The following is a 20,518-nucleotide window of genomic DNA, read 5'->3' as shown; positions in this document are numbered from 1 at the left end:
GATTGGGATCATTTTAAAGCTCCTGCAGAGCCTGCTAATGAGCTACTCATTTGAATCAGGTGTGTTGGGGAAAGAAAACCGGAAAACATGCAGGATAGTGGCCCTCGAGGACTGGATTTTGACACCTATGGTCTAAAGCATAGGTGTGGAACTCCAGTCCTCGAGGGCCGGTATCCTACATGTTTTCAAACCATTCCCCTCAAAAACACCTGATTCAAATGATTGGGATCATTTTAAAGCTCCTGCAGAGCCTGCTAATGAGCTAATCATTTGAATCAGGTGTGTTGGGAAAGAAAACTGGAAAACATGCAGGATGCCGGCCCTCGAGGACTGGAGTTCGACACCTATGGTAAAGCATAGGTGTCGAACTCCAGTCCTCGAGGGCCGGCATCCTGCATGTTTTCTGCGGGAGCTTCAAAATGATCCCAATCATTTGAATCAGGTGTTTTTGAGGGAAAAGGTTTGAAAACATGTAGGATACCGGCCCTCGAGGACTGGAGTTCGACACCTGTGCTTTAGACCAAATTGCTGTATTTCATTTTTTCACTATCATCATTTATCCGATAACGTGACAAAACTTTAAGAAAAAGTTAAATAATGCTTCTGATAATGTCTTATCCTTTCGAGACATAGATCTAAGGTATAAATCCCCGAAACAAACATCATAATTTTGCTCTCGTGCTAAGCGTTGAAAAATGGCGCCGGCGATCGTTCCCTCGGGTTTCCGAGCGCCGCCAGGAGCTCACAAAAATGTCCAGCGCGTAAAAACAGAACCGCACTTGAAAAAACAGCTTTTATTTTTCAGTGTATCCAAGCCGTATTTATGCAGCCCACCCAAATCATCGGGCTGTAACGTCCAATTGGCGGGGAATCCCTCCAGGTTGCACAAACACCGACAGCTCCCTAACCTCCCATCCGGGCCGGCCGTCCTTGCTTCCCGTGTTCATTTAATTAATTTGCCTTGGCGTTTCCCCGCAAACGCACTGACAAATGACCGTCCTCGCTATCATAGCCTTGATTAAATGGGCGGACGTTTTCTGGGGTGACAAACGGTTGCTGGATCAGACTGATTCACAATTCGTGATGAGTTATTGATCCCCTCGGGCTGTTCACCATCAAATTTTCACGATCCCTTTTCGTTACCGAATCAGGAGAGTCTCGGAACTGTCTTATTTGCGAAACACTTTCATCAATACGTATCAACGGTATGATTTCACCTGAATTTCCCGTTGGTTATGTCATTGCTTTAATGACTGTTTTGACATTTATGTCAAAGTCATCCACTTTCGAGGTCTATTTGGTCTTGACTGACAACTAATGGAAGGCGCTTGTATCTCAAATCATCTTTGAAATTGAAATGAACGACATTAATCTGTTCCGTTACCACAAAAAAGGACAACAAAGCAATTTTCAACATGTTATTTTAAGAAAAAATAAGGAAAAATATCACTGTATATATATATATATATATATATATATATATATATATATATATATATATATATATATATATATATATATATATATATATATATATATATAATTATAAAATTATGTATTAACCACTTTGGCCACCATTTTGTTTTGTTCTGGTCTCATTTTTCCCAAGATCTCGCTGCTTTCGTCAACAGGATTTCGAAAAAGTGCTATCTTTGGGTAGAAACAACATAAACTCGCAATATTTTTAGTATTGGCGACAAGTCAAATAATACACAATCAGGTAGCTTTGAGCCAGAAGGTAAAAAAAAAAAAAAAAAATGCTTTGGAAGATCGAGAAGAGGAACAAAACAAACATGTTGTAGCTAAACAAATGAAAAAGACGACTTTTCAAAGTTATATAAGTGGTTGCAGTATAAAGATAATGATGGCAAATGCTATATGTAAGTAAAAAAAGAAATCATATCTAACTGGAAAAAAAAGTACAGTCAAATTACCTCCCTTATTGTGAGTTTGTTGAATAGTTTATGAGTTTTACAACCTCAACAATGGTGTTAATTTTGTCAGCTTGTCTGTACAGTTTTGTATCGTTGCTTGCATAAGGCGAGTCCACTTAGTGAAATTTTCTTTTTTGTGCTTTTTTTGTGTGTTTTACAAAGTCGGAATATTATTTATTTATTTTTAAATCTCCAAATCTTTTTTTATGATGAGGAACAGCTAAACAGACTTTTGCCATGTAATATATATTCAGTATTTCATGCTTCAAAACATTACATTTTGTAGAAAAAAGTCAGGAGGTCCTCCGCCTACTGCCCAAAGCCAGCCGGGATAGGCACCAGCAAGCCTGTGAGGATAAGCGGCTATAGAAAACGGATGGATGGATAGTTTTAAAAAAAAAAAAAAAAATCCCTCTTAATGGTCTTCAACATCGATTATTGGTGTAAAATGTATTTATCTTCACAAATTTCAGTTTTAGGATACTTTCCCCCAATAAATAGTTTCCATAAAGTCAACCTTGTATTGTTTCAGGTTCATGGACTTGTTACAAGACCCCCGAGGTGCGAATTTTAAACGACGCTTGTAATTAGGCACAAGGACCAGGTGTTAGCCTCTGGTTCCCTTCTCCAAATCAGAACCAAAACTGCCTGACGACACTTCACCTCCGTGACAAAAATTGTTGTAATCTGCCCACTGGTGGCTCATCCGGGTTATTGCAGCCAAAAATAATAATGGCGTCATCGTGCTGTGAAACACTGCTGAAGGCTGCCAGCACCGAGGGGTGTTCCTTACATGTGAATAATGTCTGGAATCGAGTTTACGTCAGCTTTCCCATTGACTGCTGCGTGTCAAATGAATCGTTTTATAGCCACAGTATGGAAGTAACCCACGTTTGACTTAAACAGTGGAAAGATCGGCGAGATCTTTAGCGATGCTAACCGCTGGTGCTTTCGTGCCTCATTAGCAGCGGGCCAATACAAATGGAAAGTTCTTTCTCAGATGAACACTTTTCTCATTGTTTTAGGTCACAGCGTTTTACACGCACAAATGAGGCTCGTTAAACCACGAGGGAGACTTATTACGCTGCAACTTCTAAAGTCCGATGCCCTGAAAGTCACACTAAACTGAACTGCCGTCATGCAGCGGAACGTTTTGTGTAAGTAAAGGTCAGGGAACATCTCTGAGCTGTTTTTTGGTCTACATGTTTTGTTCCATCATTTGTTTTCAAATAGCCGTTGCTTAAAGCTGATTTATTAAACTTCCGAACTGCACTGAAGCTAGTTCATCTCATTAACCGGCTGGGAAATTGTGCCACTAATAAAAATGTATACCTATTCAGAGGGTAACAAAATAAAGGCAAGCAACGTTTTGCAAAGGAATCACAATGATACAATTTAGCAATGAGGTGCTTCATTTTCCAGTGGATTTGCTCTTAATTTGAAAAGAAAGCTGTACTGTACCTACCATGCATTATATTAAATCTGATAATACCTGCAGAGATCCTTTTAAAATTCCATGTACCCTCTGAAGTAGATTAATATATCCCCTTCAAAATTATATATAATACAATGAGATAGCTTAAAAAAATTGACCATTACAGCAGCTTGAACGTTGTGAAAGTTGTGTGTGTGTGTGTAGTGTTTCAACGTAGTGGGTGAGGTGGTGGAAGGTTGTAATTGAATACAAATTTAATACAAAGACAACAAACAGAAAACACGGTCAACAACTACATACAGGGTAACAATCCAAAAACTCACAAATAAACCAAGTACCACAAGTTTATAAACTAGAGAACTCACCGGAAACGCTCTCGAGGAACGACAAGCGAACCGATACCAACAACTGAAAGGAAACGGGAAACGAGATACGCTCAAAACTAACGAGAAAACAAGGAGCACCTGGACACAATTGGAACACGGAGCTGATTGGCCAACAAGAGGGAAGCAGGTTAATGACGACAAGGTGGACGCAATCACACTGACGGGACAAAAGAGAAACAGAAACATGAACTCAGGACATGAACAAAAGACCAATACATTTCCTAATATATATATATATATATATATATATATATATATATATATATATATATATATATATATATATATATATATATATATATATATATATATATATTTCTTTTTTTTTCTCCACTTCACATGGAGGTTATTCTGGTAAATTTGACATCATCATAACAGTCATCATCACACTCCCCGACGTGACTCCTCCCTCTCTGGCTCGCAACATTAAAACCACACCCCCATTATTTTCCACAGTTCAATCACAGACGCACACAAACAGACACACTTATGTAATATAAAAAGATAGTCTGCCTGGTGGCATATAATCTGCATGGATTCCCGTTGTCATCTATGAGAAGCCTTTGGGTTTTTTTTTTACGAGTGACATTTGGATGCACACGCTACTTGAAGCAGCTGTTTTGCTCCTTGAGCCGTCTGATGCTTATTTCCACGTATGACACATGTTGGCGACGTCTTGACTGAGATTAAATCAGATTAGGAGTAAAGTAAACACACCACGCTTGTCCTCTGGCACACACACATACACAGAGTACACTCCCAGTTCGAAACGACAATTAATAAGATCCATAATGGCATTCATAAACATGCATAAAGTTAAATATATTTCCATCACTAGAGGCAACCAATAGAAAACTATTTTTAGACAGTGTAGTAGATATAAATATTTATTTACAGTGTTTTAGGGTTCTATGACGATTGACTTCCTGCCCATATAAGATCATGTAGTATTTGAACGAATCAGGATTGTGTGACAAGGTCAGTGGCAGCGGCTGCGCACGCCTCGTGAGCGCGCACGCCAGGGCGCCACGACATCTGACGCAAGCACGCAGCTCTATCAGGCGCCTATAAATCAGCATCTTTCTTCAAACTCTTCAATTAAACGGGACAAAGGTTCTGATATGAAATTTCCAAAGAAGATTTTCGGTGAGTAAAAGTGCGTTTTTATGGCTACAAAGGTTGTCAAAATATACTTGTTTTTAAGCGGTGTTAGAATTGCAATTTCAAGTCATTAATGATGTTTTTTTATGCTCAGCTTGTTATGAAAGAAAAATGTGATTTAAATCGCAATCAAATGCTTTACTGAAGTCGCTGTTGGACTCTGGTTCGCAAGATATACTTTTATAAACTGAAATTAATTTTAACAGTGAGAAAATTAATTCATTAGTTCACAAGCACATTTTTAACTAATCTTGTAGCATGTTAGCATTGTAGGAGTCAATGTCAATTTAACCTTTGTGCAGTATTTTATTCTTGTAGTATTTTGGACAAGTGATGGCACAGTCCTGGTAGTATGATAACAAAGTGGTTGTGCCATGTTGAATTTTGACATCTTGTCTACCTCTGGGTGAAATTTCAGCTCCCTAGTGCTCCTTTCTTTCAATGCTTTCTTGGTGATGTGAAATGCCTTTGATGTAAAGATCAACGTTATGGACAAAATACTGTACGTCAATGAAAAAAAAATCCAGCCATTAATCCAGCCTTGAAAGATGAGAATTAAGAAAAAAATATTATAAAATGTTTCTCATAGTGTCACAGAAATTATTTGAAGCTTTCTGAACCGTTGTACACTATTATGATCTTTTTTGGGTTATTTTCGTCCACACCATTCTCACAGTATTTTAAGCAAGGGAAGTAATGTAATCACTAAGTGTTTGTGACATGTTGACCTTTGACGTATTGGCGCCAATTGGGTGAAATTTCAGCTCCCTGGTGTCTTCTTTCAATGTTTTCCCTTTAATGTGAAATCCGTTTGATGTAAAGATTAGAGGATATATATATATATATATAAAAAATTTTTTCAATCTAGTTTTTTTACAGGTGACAAAACATTACACGGCACTTGTTAAAAGTTCCCAACTGTTCAAAATCGCATAGTAATCGATGTAAGAATAATTCCACATTTGTTGTCTTCTTCTTCTGGGAATTAATGTTTGTAGTTGCTTTTTGGAAAAAAAAAAATCAATAAAAGCCATGTCATTAATATTAGCAGCGCACACCCGTGAGTGTGTGAGAAATTTTGAATATTTGACTATACCTTACAACAGAAGACAAGCAAGCTGCGGTGATTATTTATTGTTGAGTTCCAAGTATTTTCTTAATTAGAAGCCTGCAGCATCTTAGCTCCGACCTGGATTAACATTTGATGGTCGCCACACCATGACCTCCATTTTTGCACGCGGCCAACTAAGCAAAAGAAGTGGAGGAATTTCCATTAGATGGAACAAAATCTGACAAAATGTGTGTTGGTTTTTCAACATTCAGGGAACCACAAAGCAGTTTTTTCATTAGACTTGCTGAAATTAAAGGGACTTTACATCGTTGCAATGTATTTGTTTCAAAATCAAATCCGGTTCAGATTCTATGCTAGCACTCCAGAGATAACAGGCCCAAAAGCTGTGTGATGAGAGAGGTCTAATCTGTGGCCTGGATTCTAACTACCGCCGATCAATAGTAAAGTATCGATGGGTGCATATTGCTCACTTTGGTTTGATGTTGTAACATCGTGTGAACAAATATCGACGAGCGCGCGCTTCCTAAACGCATCAAATTTATTCATACCATGTGGAAAATATACCGAAAGCATCGTAAGGCTAAACCGGGAGAATAAATGTCGTGTATTCAGTCACTCACTTTAAAATGATATCACTCCCTTGCGGTTGTAATCTGTCCATGTAATATTTGATCATCTGGAGGATTTGAAGGCACAAGAGGTGGTAAAGGGGAGCATTTATACTCACCATAAAACGGATTATTCCAACGCAGCATCAAACTATAAAATGTGTCAAATGTCATGTGAAAAATTGCAAAATTGATGTCCAATACAAAATAAATAACAATAACTGGTAAATAAGCCCCAAATGAGAAAAAAGCCTTTGTATTACACTTTATTGCAAAGTCATTTGTATGTGATTATTTGATGGATTAAGTGATATTATTGTTGAAAAATGTAATTAATCACGGACAATCATGGAAAATTTCATTCTTTATTGAAAGAATATATATATATATATATATATATATATATATATATATATATATATATATATATATATATATATATATATACACACACACACACACACATATATATATGTCATGTCATATTTATATATATATATATATATATATATATATATATATATATATATATATATATATATATATATATATATATATATATATATATATATATATATAAAATCCACTGTGTGTGAATGTTTAATATGTAGTTTTCATTTTACTGTTTGTTTATAAAAGCAGGGTTCCTCAAACTTTTTGGGTCCCCTTTTTGGAGATCCTATTTTCCAAGGATGCCCCCCCCCCCCCCCCCCCCAAAAAAAAAAAAAAAATCATTTAAATCAAACATAAGTGCCTATGTTTGAATATATGTTACTTTCCAGCCATACTGAAGTTTACAAAATAAAAATTACAAATTGCACTCCTCATAAAAAACTGGGTCAATTTCAACGAATATATAAACAAAGATATGTTACTTTTCAGCCATACTGAAGTTTACATAATAAAAATTGCAAATTGCACTACTGCTCATCACAAACTGGGTCGATTTCCCCCAAACAGGTTGCTACCCAATATTTAGTGACTAAATATGATGATAACGTAGATTATGTGAGTTTATTTGACAGATTCATTATTTTGGTAACAAAAGCAGATAGTACAAAAATGTTCTTCAAACAACAGTGGAGTTTGTTTCTGTATATGACACCTTAATTAATTTCCCTTGAGGGATCTGCCAGTCTGAAAGTGTTTGCGCTCAACTGTGAGCTTTCATCAGTCACTTTTAAGAGTGCAAATTGATATTTGTTCAGTGACGGGCTTCACGCCTGACCCCCCCGGGCATGTTTCTTCACCAAGCACCTTACACAGATAAGATAAGGCAACAAGTGCACGTCAACATCATATCCATCAACACGCACTCTCGCGCTCCTTTTAATCACGTCCTCCGTCATCGCTCGTGGAAGTGACACCCAAGGGGTCACGTAATGGAGATAGCGGAACATTGTTGGGCTCACGTGTCGTGCAGCCATCAAGGTCAGGACTTCCTGCTTTGCACATCCGCAACCTCTGCAGGCGCTTGAAAAAGATTCGAATCCGTAAGCGTCCCTAAGGTTCGAAGACATGCAGGATACCGGCCCTCGAGGACTGGAGTTTGACACCCGTGTCTTAGATATAATACTGCGAGAAACCTGTGGAAGAAAATGACACCGAAACGGTCAAAATACTGCACGAGGGTAGTAATTGATTACTTGGGTATTTAATTCATTTACTACCAGCCATTTTTAGATCCTTCTTTTGACAAAAACTTGATAAAAATGAAAAAAAAAGATGTATATACTGTGTATATATATATATATATATATATATATATATATATATATATATATATATATATATATAATTCATATTTATATATATATATATATTTCATTCACTACCAGCCATTTTTAGACCCTTCTCTAGACAAAAACTTGATAAAAATGAAAAAAAAAGTATATATAAAATATAAAATAAAATAAATTAATTAAAAAAAATAACTAAAATATATAATATATTTAAAAAAAATATATATAAACATATATAAAAAAACAAACATAAAAACGTAAAAATACGTCTTTGGGATTGAATGAGTTAAGAAGACACTGCACCGGTTGTCTTTATCATTCTTTTTCTCATTTTTTTATAGGCCTGGCAGCGAAATAGATCCTTCTCGACTAGTGAGAAAAAAAGACAACCTCCAAAAACCCTGCGACGAAAACAAAATGCAAATTCTGCACCGAGCTCTTTGATTTGTACTCTCAACATGTGTCAGGAGGGAACGTCAGCACAGCTACAAAGATGAACCCATATGTCACGTCCCATTTCAGGAGGGATCTTTTTCCTCATTTTCATTTGTTGTAATACCACGCAGGAACCGCATCGTTGTCAATTTGCAGTAATATGAGAGTTCGGACTTCCATGTTTCAGGACTTGATCGAGAGATCAAGAAATTACTAAGAGAGGTAAACGCAAACTCTACTTCCGTTATTATTTTTATTATTTTAAAAGTTATCCTGATTTTCTCCTGTTTCCCAGAATTTCTTTTGTTGGTTTGGTTTATCTGAGCTGAAGACTGAACTTCTCCAAATTTCTTTCCTCAGGTGACCCGTGCTCTTACCGTTCGCCTTTTCGCAAAGCTTCCCGCTTAAAACGCTTCCTTCCGGACTCGAGTGCAAAGTAATCCCTCTCTGTTATTTTCTTCCGTTTGTATCCGACCAGGCTTAGACGAAATCTCAGCACCGATGCTGAGCTGTAAACGAGGTATGTGTGGTCAGGTATAGACGCCATTTCTTGTATGATGTCATCATTTTTCGTCTTTCTACCATGTTACTCAGACAGATAGCGAGAGCCTTGAAGACAAAATGTGAAGTTGTCAAAACTGATGGAAAGTTGTCTAGCAAACATCCAGTTTGCCCTCATTGTGCTGTTTTATTTTTCCACGCCAAACCAAAGGGTTCTGAAACCGAAGAACGGTATCGTAAGAAACCGCATGTTTTTCTCTTTTCGACTGCACGTTTACCAATTTTTCTGTCATATCTCCCACCGGAATTTGTCCTTCAACTCCCAGTGTTCGCACGATTCGGCTTTCGCCATGTTTTGTCTTCCGTTTTGTTTCTTTGAACTGAGCGAACCCCGCATGTTTTTTTCACGCCCGTAGATGTCGATCCAGTTCTTCCATCCTTGCCAGAAAACGGCGCGGTACCCCGACACTCGTTATTTTTAGTTCGCTTCAATGTATGGACGGTGGATGAAACAATGAAAGGATCGTTCTTGGAAACAAGGAGGAAAGGTCGCCCGCAGCATGTAACCGCCGACTGACTTGGAAGGGAATTCTCCGATCGGCCGGAATGGATCGTGAAGTCTGACACCGTCGTTACTACTTGACTGTCACAGCCAACAAAAAAGTGAGACTTGAGGGTCCGCGATGGGCGCGGCGCGTGTGAAACGGCGCTTCAGTGCTGTGGTTGATGGGCCAGTAGAGGAAGAGGAGGTCATGAAGCTGGCGGCAGATACGGCCGGGGCGGGCGGGAGCCCATCTGGCTCCTTATCTTCCCCGACACGCAGTATCAACGGCGTCGCGTTGCCCCTGGACCGCGGGAGCGCTGCGGGAGAGTCGGCGGGAGGAGAAGGCGGGGAGAGGAGTGGAAGAGGAAGTAGTGCAGGAGGAAGAGGGGAAGTTCGGTCCGGTTCGGACCCGGATTCCCTTTCTTCCCCCTCCACCGCCAAGCGCCGGCGCGCCAAGCGTGCGGGCCGCCGGCCCCGAAAGCGCTTTGTGGGCAAGGACGGACGCTGCAACGTTACCTTTGTCAACATGAGCGAGAGGGGCCAGCGGTATCTCAGCGACCTCTTCACCACCTGCGTGGACATCCGCTGGCGCTGGATGCTGGTCATCTTCACCCTCTCCTTTCTCCTCTCCTGGCTGCTCTTCGGATTTGCCTTCTGGGTCATCGCCTCGGCGCACGGGGACCTCTCCGTCGGCCTCGCCCCCGTCGCCGGTACCTCGGCGTCGGGAGGGGCCGGTCCCGGAGGAGGGGGCGACGGAGAGGCGGCGTCGGTGGCGGAGGAGCCTTGCTTCCTCCAAGTCAACGGCTTCATGGCGGCCTTCCTCTTCTCGTTGGAGACGCAGACGTCCATCGGTTACGGGTTCCGAAGCGTGACCGAGCGATGTCCCCTGGCGGTGGCGGCGGTCGTTTTGCAGTGCATCGTGGGCTGCATCATTGACGCCTTCATCATCGGGGCAGTCATGGCAAAGATCGCCAAGCCCAAGAAGCGCAACGAAACTCTGGTCTTCTCCCGAACCGCCGTGGTGGCCCTCAGAGATGGCAAACTGTGCATGATGTGGAGAGTGGGAAACCTGCGCAAGAGTCACCTGGTAGAGGCTCACGTCCGAGCGCAGCTGTTAAAGGTACGCGACGGGACGTTAACTCCTTCAGTGCCGTTCACGCGTTAAGTTGTGTATTGTAATCCACGGGTGTCAAACTTAAGGCCCGGGGCCCAGATCCGGCTCGCCGCATCATTTTACGTTCCCCGCGAAACGCTGATTTAACTGCGGGTTTCTCACTAGAATACTAAATTTGTAAGTTGTCTTCAACTTCAAATTTGGGAGGGGACAAAATAAAAAAAATGTTGTTCTCAACTTTCTTTTTCAAACAGTTTTTCCCGGCCTCTGATCTTAAAACTAGCTAAGCGTGTGACGAACAGACTCAAAATTTATTCGACAATATTTCAGCTTATTTTTTCGTTCTGTCATTTATTCCATCTCACAACGTGTTCCTAGTTTATCTAAAAGTTTGTTTACTTTTGTATGTGCTACTGTTTTGGTTAGCAATTGTTCAAATTTTTTGTTTTTTTATTCGGCACAGAGCCAGTTGTGGGGGATTGTCGCTACTTGAAGAAAAGTGGCATCATATAATCTGTATTCGTCTTCATAAATGTCAAATCCGCACAATTATAATATTGAGAAAAAAAGCCTAAAAAGTCCAAAACAGCATCGACACCTTACTTGTTGCCGTCAGCGATTGCAATACAAATAAAAGAGATCGAAAAACTGAGTGCCGAGACCATCTGGCCGCTATTCTGTGGTCTGGAGTTAATGAGAGCTTGTTTTATTCTCCCTCTGGGGGTTAGGAAGATTTACCAAGGATTAACTTGCCCTCTCTTCCTTACCCATTGTCCTTTGTCATCCCATTTTTCTCATTGTGAATGATATCTGCGTTGTTTAACTGATGTTTAAGAAGACTATTTTTGCACCATATTTAAAGCTAACTAACGGACTGAGAAGTGTTGCGTGCGAGTGGGGATGCTGTAAAATTTATCCTCAGGGGGAAATCTGTCAACGTAGTCAATGTGATCTTTTAATAGCAAAGCAAAGAGAGAAGGGCAGATGGGATTAGATTTTTCATGATAGAAAAAAAAAAAACAATTGGAAATACTATGTTTGGATAGGATTCCCTAGTAAGAGTTGGATAAGTGATATAATTTCACAGTATTTCATTCGTGGAAATAGAAGTGACGTGATTTTAGAATTTATCGGCACGGTGGAGAAGTGGGTTGCACACCTGCCTCACAGGAGTTCCCCGCGATCTCTGACCCAAAGTCACCCGGGATTGGCTCCATTTTGAAAGAATGATCATCTACTAATCGTTAAACCTTCAAAATAGTATAAATTCAAGCAATTGATTTTGAGCTGTGTGGTGTAATTACAAATATACGGCACTAGGGGGTGCAGTAGCGCTCTCATTGTAAAACTGCAAGAGTTTTAAACTTTTTCAATCGCTATACACGTTTTTTTTTTAATCAAATTATTAATATGATTTAGAAAAAAATTGGCGCAATGTTTTAAACATGTGAAAATATCCAGGATATTAGTTTTAATGTTCCAGATCAGATTACATTTATTATAATTCTTTTTTTTTCAGCATCAAATTGTTCAGTTGGTCAAAAACGTTTCTAATTTGTGTAAGGATTGACATTTTTTTTATTTCAGATACTTTCATGCACTTCAAGCTTTTTTTTCGGATTCTGAATAAGATGTAAGGGGTATAAACCCTGCAAAAAGTAAACATTTGCATGTCGATTTCAAACGGTTCAGTTGCTCAAAAATATTTCTAATTTGACTTTAAAAAAATATATTTTAGATACCTTGATGTACTGTATGGTATTTTTTTCAGATTCAGAATAAGATGTAGTCTGTATAAACTCTTTAAAAAGTCAACATTTGCTGGAAGTTGATTCAAACAGCTTTTTTCTTTTGTTGTTTGGTAATGATTTCATTTATAGTAATCGCAGATGTTTGGGTCTTTTCTTTCTTTGGGGGGCTCTGCAAAAAAATTATTGAGAAGCACTGATTTAATCCGAGTTTTCCTTGTTTTTGTGTTCTCCTACTGCCTTGACAACAGTCAAGGGTAACGCCAGAAGGAGAGTTCCTTCCGCTGGACAACTTGGACATCAATGTTGGATTTGACACGGGCACCGACAGGATTTTCTTGGTCTCTCCGGTTACAATCGTGCACGAGATCAACGACGAGTCGCCTTTCTTCGAGATGGACCGAAAGACCCTGGAAAGCGACACCGAACTTGAGGTGGTGGTGATACTGGAGGGCATGGTGGAGGCCACGGCCATGACCACGCAATGCCGCAGCTCCTATCTGGCTTCGGAAATCCAGTGGGGATACCGTTTTGAGCCTGTGCTCTTTGAGAAGAAGGACTGCTATGAGGTAAGGACCTGAAAAATGAGCCTTGCTTTTTTGATCAACTGTGCGTTGCCACGGTAACAGTTACCATGGCTGGTTCATATTCCCCACATATAGTCGTGTAATTGTATGTCTTATACTCAGAGGTGGGCACTTAGTCAACACTGATGGACTGTGCATCAGTCCATCACCAATGGACGTCCATCCAAACGTCAAGTTTTTTAAATCCCTTATTAAAGACGTTTTTTTAGTCAGTTCAACTTCAACAATGCTTTGTTTCACTTGTAGTGTTTGTGACAGATGAAATTTAGACAAATGTTAGTGAAATTGTCTTCTATAGTTGTAGGGCAGGTAGTTATGACAACCGACATGCACCATTTGAGAGTCATGTAAAGTATGATAATGTCCTCCAGTAGACATGATTGTTAATTGCATTCTCGTCACCTTTATTAAACATGTTTATTATAGCCGAGCCTTAGCTAGCTTTGATTTCGTGTTACACTTATATTACTGTGTTGTGCTTGAATTGCAGTGTAACTGTAGAACAACAAATATGGAGTTAACTTCAATTCTAAGTACTAAAACAGAATAAAGAATTAGTATGAGCGCAGACAGAAGTAGACCAGCGAATGACGGACCAGAAAAAAAAAGTAAAATGTCGCTCCCAAGTGGTGGCGGAAGGTTAAGCAAAAATACACCAACGGGCTGACGATTACAATTTTGTATGGCTTGAAAAAATGACAGACCGATGATGATGCAAAGGGGGCGGGGCTCTGACGAATGCAAAACATGTAAGTTACCCACCTCTGATTATACTGCCCCCAGGTGGTCAAAGTTCACACACCATAAGGGGCAGCACAACGTCCATTGAATAAAAGGATAAAAAAGTGTCAAAAACATTCTGATTAAAACAATATATGGCTCACGCGTCTAAGCCGCGTTTCCTTCTTATTTCCACTAGGTGGACTATTCGTTCTTCCACCGGACGTACGAAATCCCAAACACGCCCTTGTGTAGTGCTAAAGAACTTGCGGAACTCAAGTACATCAAAAGTTCACGTTCATCATTCTGCTATGAGAACGAAGTGGCTCTGCAACTCATTTCTCCCGAGGAAGAACCTGACCCAGATGCCGAATGCCCTCCGGCGTCAAGCAGGAGATTGTCGGACCACCTCCACTACAACTGAGAAAGAGTCTAGAATCGAGGCGCAGGTTTGGAATGACTCGACAATGTCACCTTGTTGGCTGATTGGCCCTGGCTATCTTTCAAAATCATTGAAAACGCGAATCTGTCGGATCTCAATCTGGCCCATCACCACTGCATGGAAGGGACGAACAGCAGCACCCCCTGGTGACTGTGATGTGCAACTGCATCACTGGAGGTTCAGTTGAATTTAAATGCAGTAAAAAGGAGCGTATCCTTACAGGTACGCCTCTGGAATGTATCTCAGTAATTGTGCTGATTTATCATTGTTATTTTCATATGGTAAGTATGGACGGTATATTTTTAGTTGGTTTCTTGTTGATATTAGGCAGTAATTACATGGAGAAACAATGATAAACGAGCAGCGGTTTTGAGCTTTTCCATGTAATTACGGTCTACTGTTTATTGACTTATTTTTGCAGTATGCAGAAACATGATTGTGACTTCTGATTTGAGTTTAATTCTTTTGCGGTATGGGAGGATATATGCCAGACCAATTGAAATACATGAAGAAGAAAAAGAAAGGTTGATATGATTCTCACCAAGAATTGTGACTTTACCCCCAGAATTCTTATGTTGAAGTCAGAATTCGGACTTTATTTTCAAAACCACAGAGCAGATATCACTGTTGGGTTTCTGAATCACACTATTAAGTGAGAATTCTTCCTTTGTTGTCAGAAGTCTCAGATAATGTCAGAATTCTAACTTTAAAACCAGAAGTCAAAGAGAAGTCTCAAATTCCGACTTTAAAATCTGAAAGTGAGAATTCTGGAAAAAAAAATCCACTGAGCTAAAAGATAGAAACCAAAAACAAATGTCCACTGCAGTGAACACAAATGAATAGGCTAGCTCTCAGAAGTATAAAGTTTATTTTCTTACTCTAATGTGGTGGACTTATCCCGATGATTTGCCTTGCTTGGGTCCTGTTTTATTTTCAATATGTTACAAGTGGTTCACAAGCAGCGACTATTTGTCTGGTGGTGGTGCCTTTGAGAGAAAATTGTGATGGATGCTCCCAAGTACTAAGGTTTGTAATTGTCTAGATATGTCACAAGATGGCAGCACTATTTTTAGGGTGCAAAATGAAATTCCTCAACTCACTTCTATACTTGGCACTGAGATGCCATAAGGTGGCGCCAAAGCAAAGCTTGTTATATTGCGTAAAGCCTGAAAAGGTTTTATACCTCAATTAGCTGTTTAAATCAGTCGTTTTCAAAGTAGGGTCTCTGAAATATTCTATTTTGTTTCCACAAACATTTGCAAATGGGGTCCTTGGAATTTTTTCTTTCCAAAAGAGGTCCCTCACTCCAAAAACTTTAAGATCCTCTGGTTTAAATAAATGAAATAACGCTGTAAACTTTTGCTTAAGAAAAAATATATCGTCAAATTATAATGAAGTAGAATGCAAATAAAACAGATTGTGCATCATGAATTTATGTAGTATACGCATCTTGGCCACCAGAGAGCAGTATAATACAAAAAAATAGGCATAAAGGAGCCTGTTAGCTGCTTTAATTAGTCATTGTTTATTGAGGATAAAGAATATATGCCTGTAGGTTTTGTTACATTGTCAAATAAGAGTGAGAAAATTTGACTGCACTGTATTCTACTCGCACAACTAAAACTGTTTATTCAATTATAAGTGTTAACAGTGTTTTTCCTGTTGAGCAAACTTTGTTCTTTTGAGTTTAGGAATACATGGGAGATAAATATCAGCCTCTGTCTTTCACTTACTACAGTCGGGAAGATTTTGTAACCTAAGTGTTTGAATGTTGTCAATTATTGTGTCTTCCCATAAACGTCCACCCTCAAGTTCTATTTATAGGCTGCACGGTGGGTTACGGGGCCTGCCTTCACTTCTGTGAAATGTAACTTGAACTTTAGAGCACCATCACTTTAATACTTTTGTTTTTTTTCAACATTGCAGAAATCTTAGTGACATGTACTTTTAAAATCATGTCACAGCTTCCATTTTACCGTATGTATTTCGGGCAGGGGAGGGCAAATTTGTGCTAAGGGGCCTAATTAAAATTTTCAAATGGACAGATGGGCCAAGTCATACATTAAATGGATACAATGTGATTTTTTTTTTTTTTTTTTAATGTTATGGTCCAAGAACTGAGCAGACCATATTTTGCCCATCCCTAATGTCGGCTATTTTTTTTTCTCCTAAAACTTGCACGTTTGTGAATTTGTTTAAAGTAAAAATGTATTTTCGTATTACATTTAGAGCTGCTTTTGAGATCACAGGGCTTCTAAATGAATTGTGGAAGAAAAATGAATAAATAAAGGTTGAATAACTTGTTTTGAGTTATCCCAACCGACTCAATTGAATCGGACTCAATTGTTTGATTGTATCTTAATTTATGTGTACAGTTTGGAAGTTTTGTACCCGAAAGAAAATAATTATTCAATTTACAATATCAATGAACACAGTAATGAACTGATTTAAATGTTACTTGGAAAATTGGAACAGAATTGCTCTTTCATGCCGAAATGGATAGCTAACTCACTATTATGTTTTGCTAAAATACTTGTAAGAAAATATAAACAATCGTACTGCTTGGGTTTGGTTCCTAGTCGTTTAAAAGTGGCTACATTGTCACCAAAGTGATTTTTTTTAAAGGAAATTCAGAAGAAAAAATATAATTGAGGAACAAGATTTTTTTCGTTCCAGTTTTTCTGACACCTGGAATAAACTATAACGCTAAATACTTAGCATTAAATAAACCCTCGACTAGGGTAAAAATGACTTCAAAAAACACAGTTTTTATGAATTGTTACTCCCCAACAAAGGGTATCAGTCAATAATTGTCAGATTAATAATAATCGTCAGGAGCTTTCAGTTAGCTTTGAAAAATCACGGACCTGGAGTCAGATTATGCAAGGCTGACCGTGTGATACTCTTCATGAAAAACCGATTTCAGATCAGTGAACAGCTCCCCCGCCCCAGTCGCGTTGATACAAACAAAGGGCGCGCAAATCCCCGTGCTTTTGCGCGAGGCTGACGCACAAGCACCTGCCGCGGCTTTCTGGTTGGCTGTCTCATTCGTCGAGTAGCTCTTTAGCCCCGCCCTACACCTATCGTCATTGGTCAGCAGCGTCATCGCTTTGACGCTATTCGTCACCGCTTCCGTGTCGTGCCAGTCAAGGGGCGGACGGTTGTCGCCGAGTCGTCAGGGTGTGTTCACGGCCCCCTTTGTAGCAGCCCATTGGTGTGTGTCCTGGACTGGGCCCGAATTTTCGCTTCTGATAGGCGGACAAACAGGAAACGTTGGCCTGGGGCTGAAGCCTACCACTTTGCCCTAACCTCTCTCTCTCTCTCTCCCTCCCTCTGCCTACTTTATTCCCAAGCAGGACGTGTGTGTATGGTGAATGTGCGGCTCCACTGGGCTTGAACGGTGCAATGATAAAAGACGCCTCTGCGGTAGGCTACACACCTATCCGAGAGCAAAAATAACCAAGAAACACCCCGAGGACGGTCTTCCGTGTACATTTAAACGTTTGGAGGGCAACCTGAAGGTAAGAGCTTTGAATTGGAGTCTTAATTCAAATTAAAAAGAAAAAAAACCGAGCCGGTGTAAGATACTTGAACGCCTCATATTTGTGCCATGTAGCCGGCTAACGCTAGTTGAGGTGGCGTAAGAATCAACGTTGATGGTGAGGCGTTCACGGGGCTTTTTACCTTTGTTAAAACAAAGACGTACCTCGAAATGGCATTTTACAAAGCGAAGACTATGACCGTTTCCTTACGCATCGCAACCGTTGTGACCGGTAGTCAATTACTGTGCTATTAACGTTTCATAGCAACAAAAAATCGGATTTTAAAAAAATATTCCAACATTGCCGCATGAGATTTTGGCTTCCACATGTCAGTTGGGAAAAGGGCCTTGGTCATCCTTGTAATCGATCACCGAGGTGTGGTTTGGAGTGGGGGACATTTTCAAGGATCCCCCACCACCACCGCATAGGGGTGCTATCTGTTTGTCCGCATGTCATTTTAATAATAGCTTCATTACAACCCTTATCTCGGTGATAAAATGCCTCACCGTGCACCCTGAAGCCAAGAGGAGAAAGGCGTGTCCCGCTCCAATCCCTGACTAATTAAAATTTAATTGAATTCTCTTGCACCTGCCTATCTGTGCAGGACCCAAAATATGATGTCAAATGTCAGCCAGGAGGGTGTGAAGTGTGGCCAATTGCTTCCTTTAAAAAAAAGAATGATAAAAATGAAGACAATTGATTATTTTAAACGGTGGTTACATGCATTGATTTTTTTTTTTTTTAACACCAAATGCATGACTACTTCCTTTGCTCCTGCTTCTCAAGATGGGATTCAAACTCAGAACCTAGAAGTGTGAGGCAGATGTGCTGAAATTTAAGGAAAAGAGAAGAGACCCCCCCTTGCCCACACTGGATGTTTTTAGTTTAGGTTGTTGTTGTTCAGGATGTTGCTATGGAGGAAAGCTGTTGGCTTTTATATGTGTGTTTGTGTGTGTGTGTGTCCCTTAAACGGTGCAATTGTGTATGTGTGTAGGAACAGGACTAACAAGACAGAATTGTGGACAAATGAGTCCACATCTCCCACGCTCGCCGGGCTCACAAGAGGTTGTATACAACAAAGGGTTTATGATGACAACTTTATGGAAATGGCCGCATTCCGTCACATGATCTTCACACTGTTGAGGACTTTTGGAGCAAAAACGATCATTTATTACTATGAACAGGCAGTGTTTTGCTACTCTAAACCATACCAAAAAAAAAAAAAAAACTTGACATGTTTAATAAATACCACAGACGTCAGAATACTGTTTGAATAATTGCATTTGCATCCGACTTATGAACTTTAAAAGTTTTTAACTTAAAAAAAAAATCCAAAGTTATTTCTGGGTGGTGTTGCCTATTGTCTATTCCACACCCTTTCTTATTGTAACAGGTATGGTAGTGGCGGGGTTACAAACTCAATGCCCTGTCATCAACAAACACTGCAGGAAAAAAAAAAAAAAAAAAACGTGAAGCTTGAGTAAGATGCACGTCACGCACGGCAGGAATCAAGCCCGATGACATACCTGCCGTGGCTCGGAGACACCTAATAGTTTGCACATACACACGCTTACACACACACACTAGGGCGGTTCCATAGTCAGCGTTTCTAATCGGGCTCGCTCGGGTAATCAGCTAAAAGTATGCATTTGTGGAGCGGCTGGCTCAATAAAATGTTGGACTTTTTGCTGGTAACAAGTATGACAGGACTCTTTGGATTAAGCTAGCCATGCATGATGTAAGTCTCATGACTGTACACAAAGCATGTCATCATAGAAAGTCAACAAAGTGACTTCATTATCATAGTCAGGCCTCACTTCGGCACGGTCGGGGCACTAATTGGCTTTAAAATCTCACCGGACTCATCAAGTGTCTTATTTTGATGGTAGTGCAGTGGAAACGTTAAAGGCAAGCGATTCTGGATGATTTTAATTTTACTTAGAAAAAAAAAGATTCCAGGACTCATTGAAGTATTAGTAAGTATTATGATGAGAAACAAGCCTTTGTGAAAATTGCTATTCCAGTTAAAGTCGAATGTAAAACAAATCATAAAAAAATGAGCGTTGATTTAACCCAGGACTGGACAATATGATGAATAAATATATATTTTTAAAGTCATTCTGAACAATTAGATTTGTAATTGATGTAATTAACTCAACACCAAATAAATCCAGTGCAAAATGTTCACAATGCTATAATGTATAATGGTTTTAAATGTTTTAACATAATTTTAACATGTTTATCTTCTGCAAAAAAATATCCATTCATAGTTTGTGCAGAAGTTTCTTTAATGCACCACTTTCCAAATTATGGCCCGGGGGCCATCTGCGGCCCGTCATCTAAATTTTAGCGGCCCGTGGCATAGCTTCAGGTTACAGTTCAACATTGGTCGCAATACTATGTAAAAAAAAAAAAAGTCATGAAAATGTAGACAGCGTTAATAGCGAAAAACCCTAATTTGCTTCATCAACAAAAAAAAACGACATAATCGAAAATGTGTAATTATTTGCTTGAATGCTTTTTACAGTGTTTAAAAAGTTAAACTAA

The 20,518-nt window shown here is 39.5% G+C and overlaps 2 protein-coding genes across 5 annotated transcripts in view; both read left to right on the top strand.

The window, feature by feature from the left end:
• Positions 1–4,771: 4,771 nt before the first annotated feature.
• Positions 4,772–16,762, top strand: kcnj14 (potassium inwardly rectifying channel subfamily J member 14). Of its 4 annotated transcripts, XM_088410157.1 has the most exons (8): positions 4,772–4,901; positions 8,680–8,995; positions 9,069–9,133; positions 9,252–9,293; positions 9,486–9,505; positions 9,691–10,938; positions 12,932–13,249; positions 14,187–16,762. In XM_088410157.1, exons 6-8 carry the CDS (start codon positions 9,958–9,960, stop codon positions 14,409–14,411), a joined length of 1,524 nt encoding a protein of 507 aa, XP_088266283.1. In that variant the 5' UTR covers positions 4,772–4,901; positions 8,680–8,995; positions 9,069–9,133; positions 9,252–9,293; positions 9,486–9,505; positions 9,691–9,957; the 3' UTR covers positions 14,412–16,762. The 4 variants fall into 4 exon arrangements, with proteins under 4 accessions (XP_088266283.1, XP_088266280.1, XP_088266279.1 ...); XM_088410154.1 differs by having other exon boundaries at positions 9,486–10,938; XM_088410153.1 differs by having other exon boundaries at positions 9,069–9,293; positions 9,486–10,938.
• Positions 16,763–17,776: 1,014 nt separating this feature from the next.
• The window catches only part of myh14 (myosin, heavy chain 14, non-muscle), a 37,282-nt gene continuing 34,540 nt past the window's right edge, over positions 17,777–20,518 (top strand). Inside the window, exon 1 of the mRNA XM_088411500.1 lies at positions 17,777–17,950. The gene's annotated coding sequence lies outside the window, so the exon portion shown is untranslated. The remainder of the gene's footprint in view (positions 17,951–20,518) is intronic.

This window comes from Hippichthys cyanospilos, chromosome 3, assembly GCF_059441005.1.
Source record: "Hippichthys cyanospilos isolate Australia breed blue-spotted pipefish chromosome 3, RoL_Hcya_1.0, whole genome shotgun sequence".
NCBI lineage: Eukaryota > Metazoa > Chordata > Actinopteri > Syngnathiformes > Syngnathidae > Hippichthys > Hippichthys cyanospilos.
Note: the sequence above shows the minus strand (reverse complement) of the source record. Positions and strands in the feature narration are given on the sequence as shown.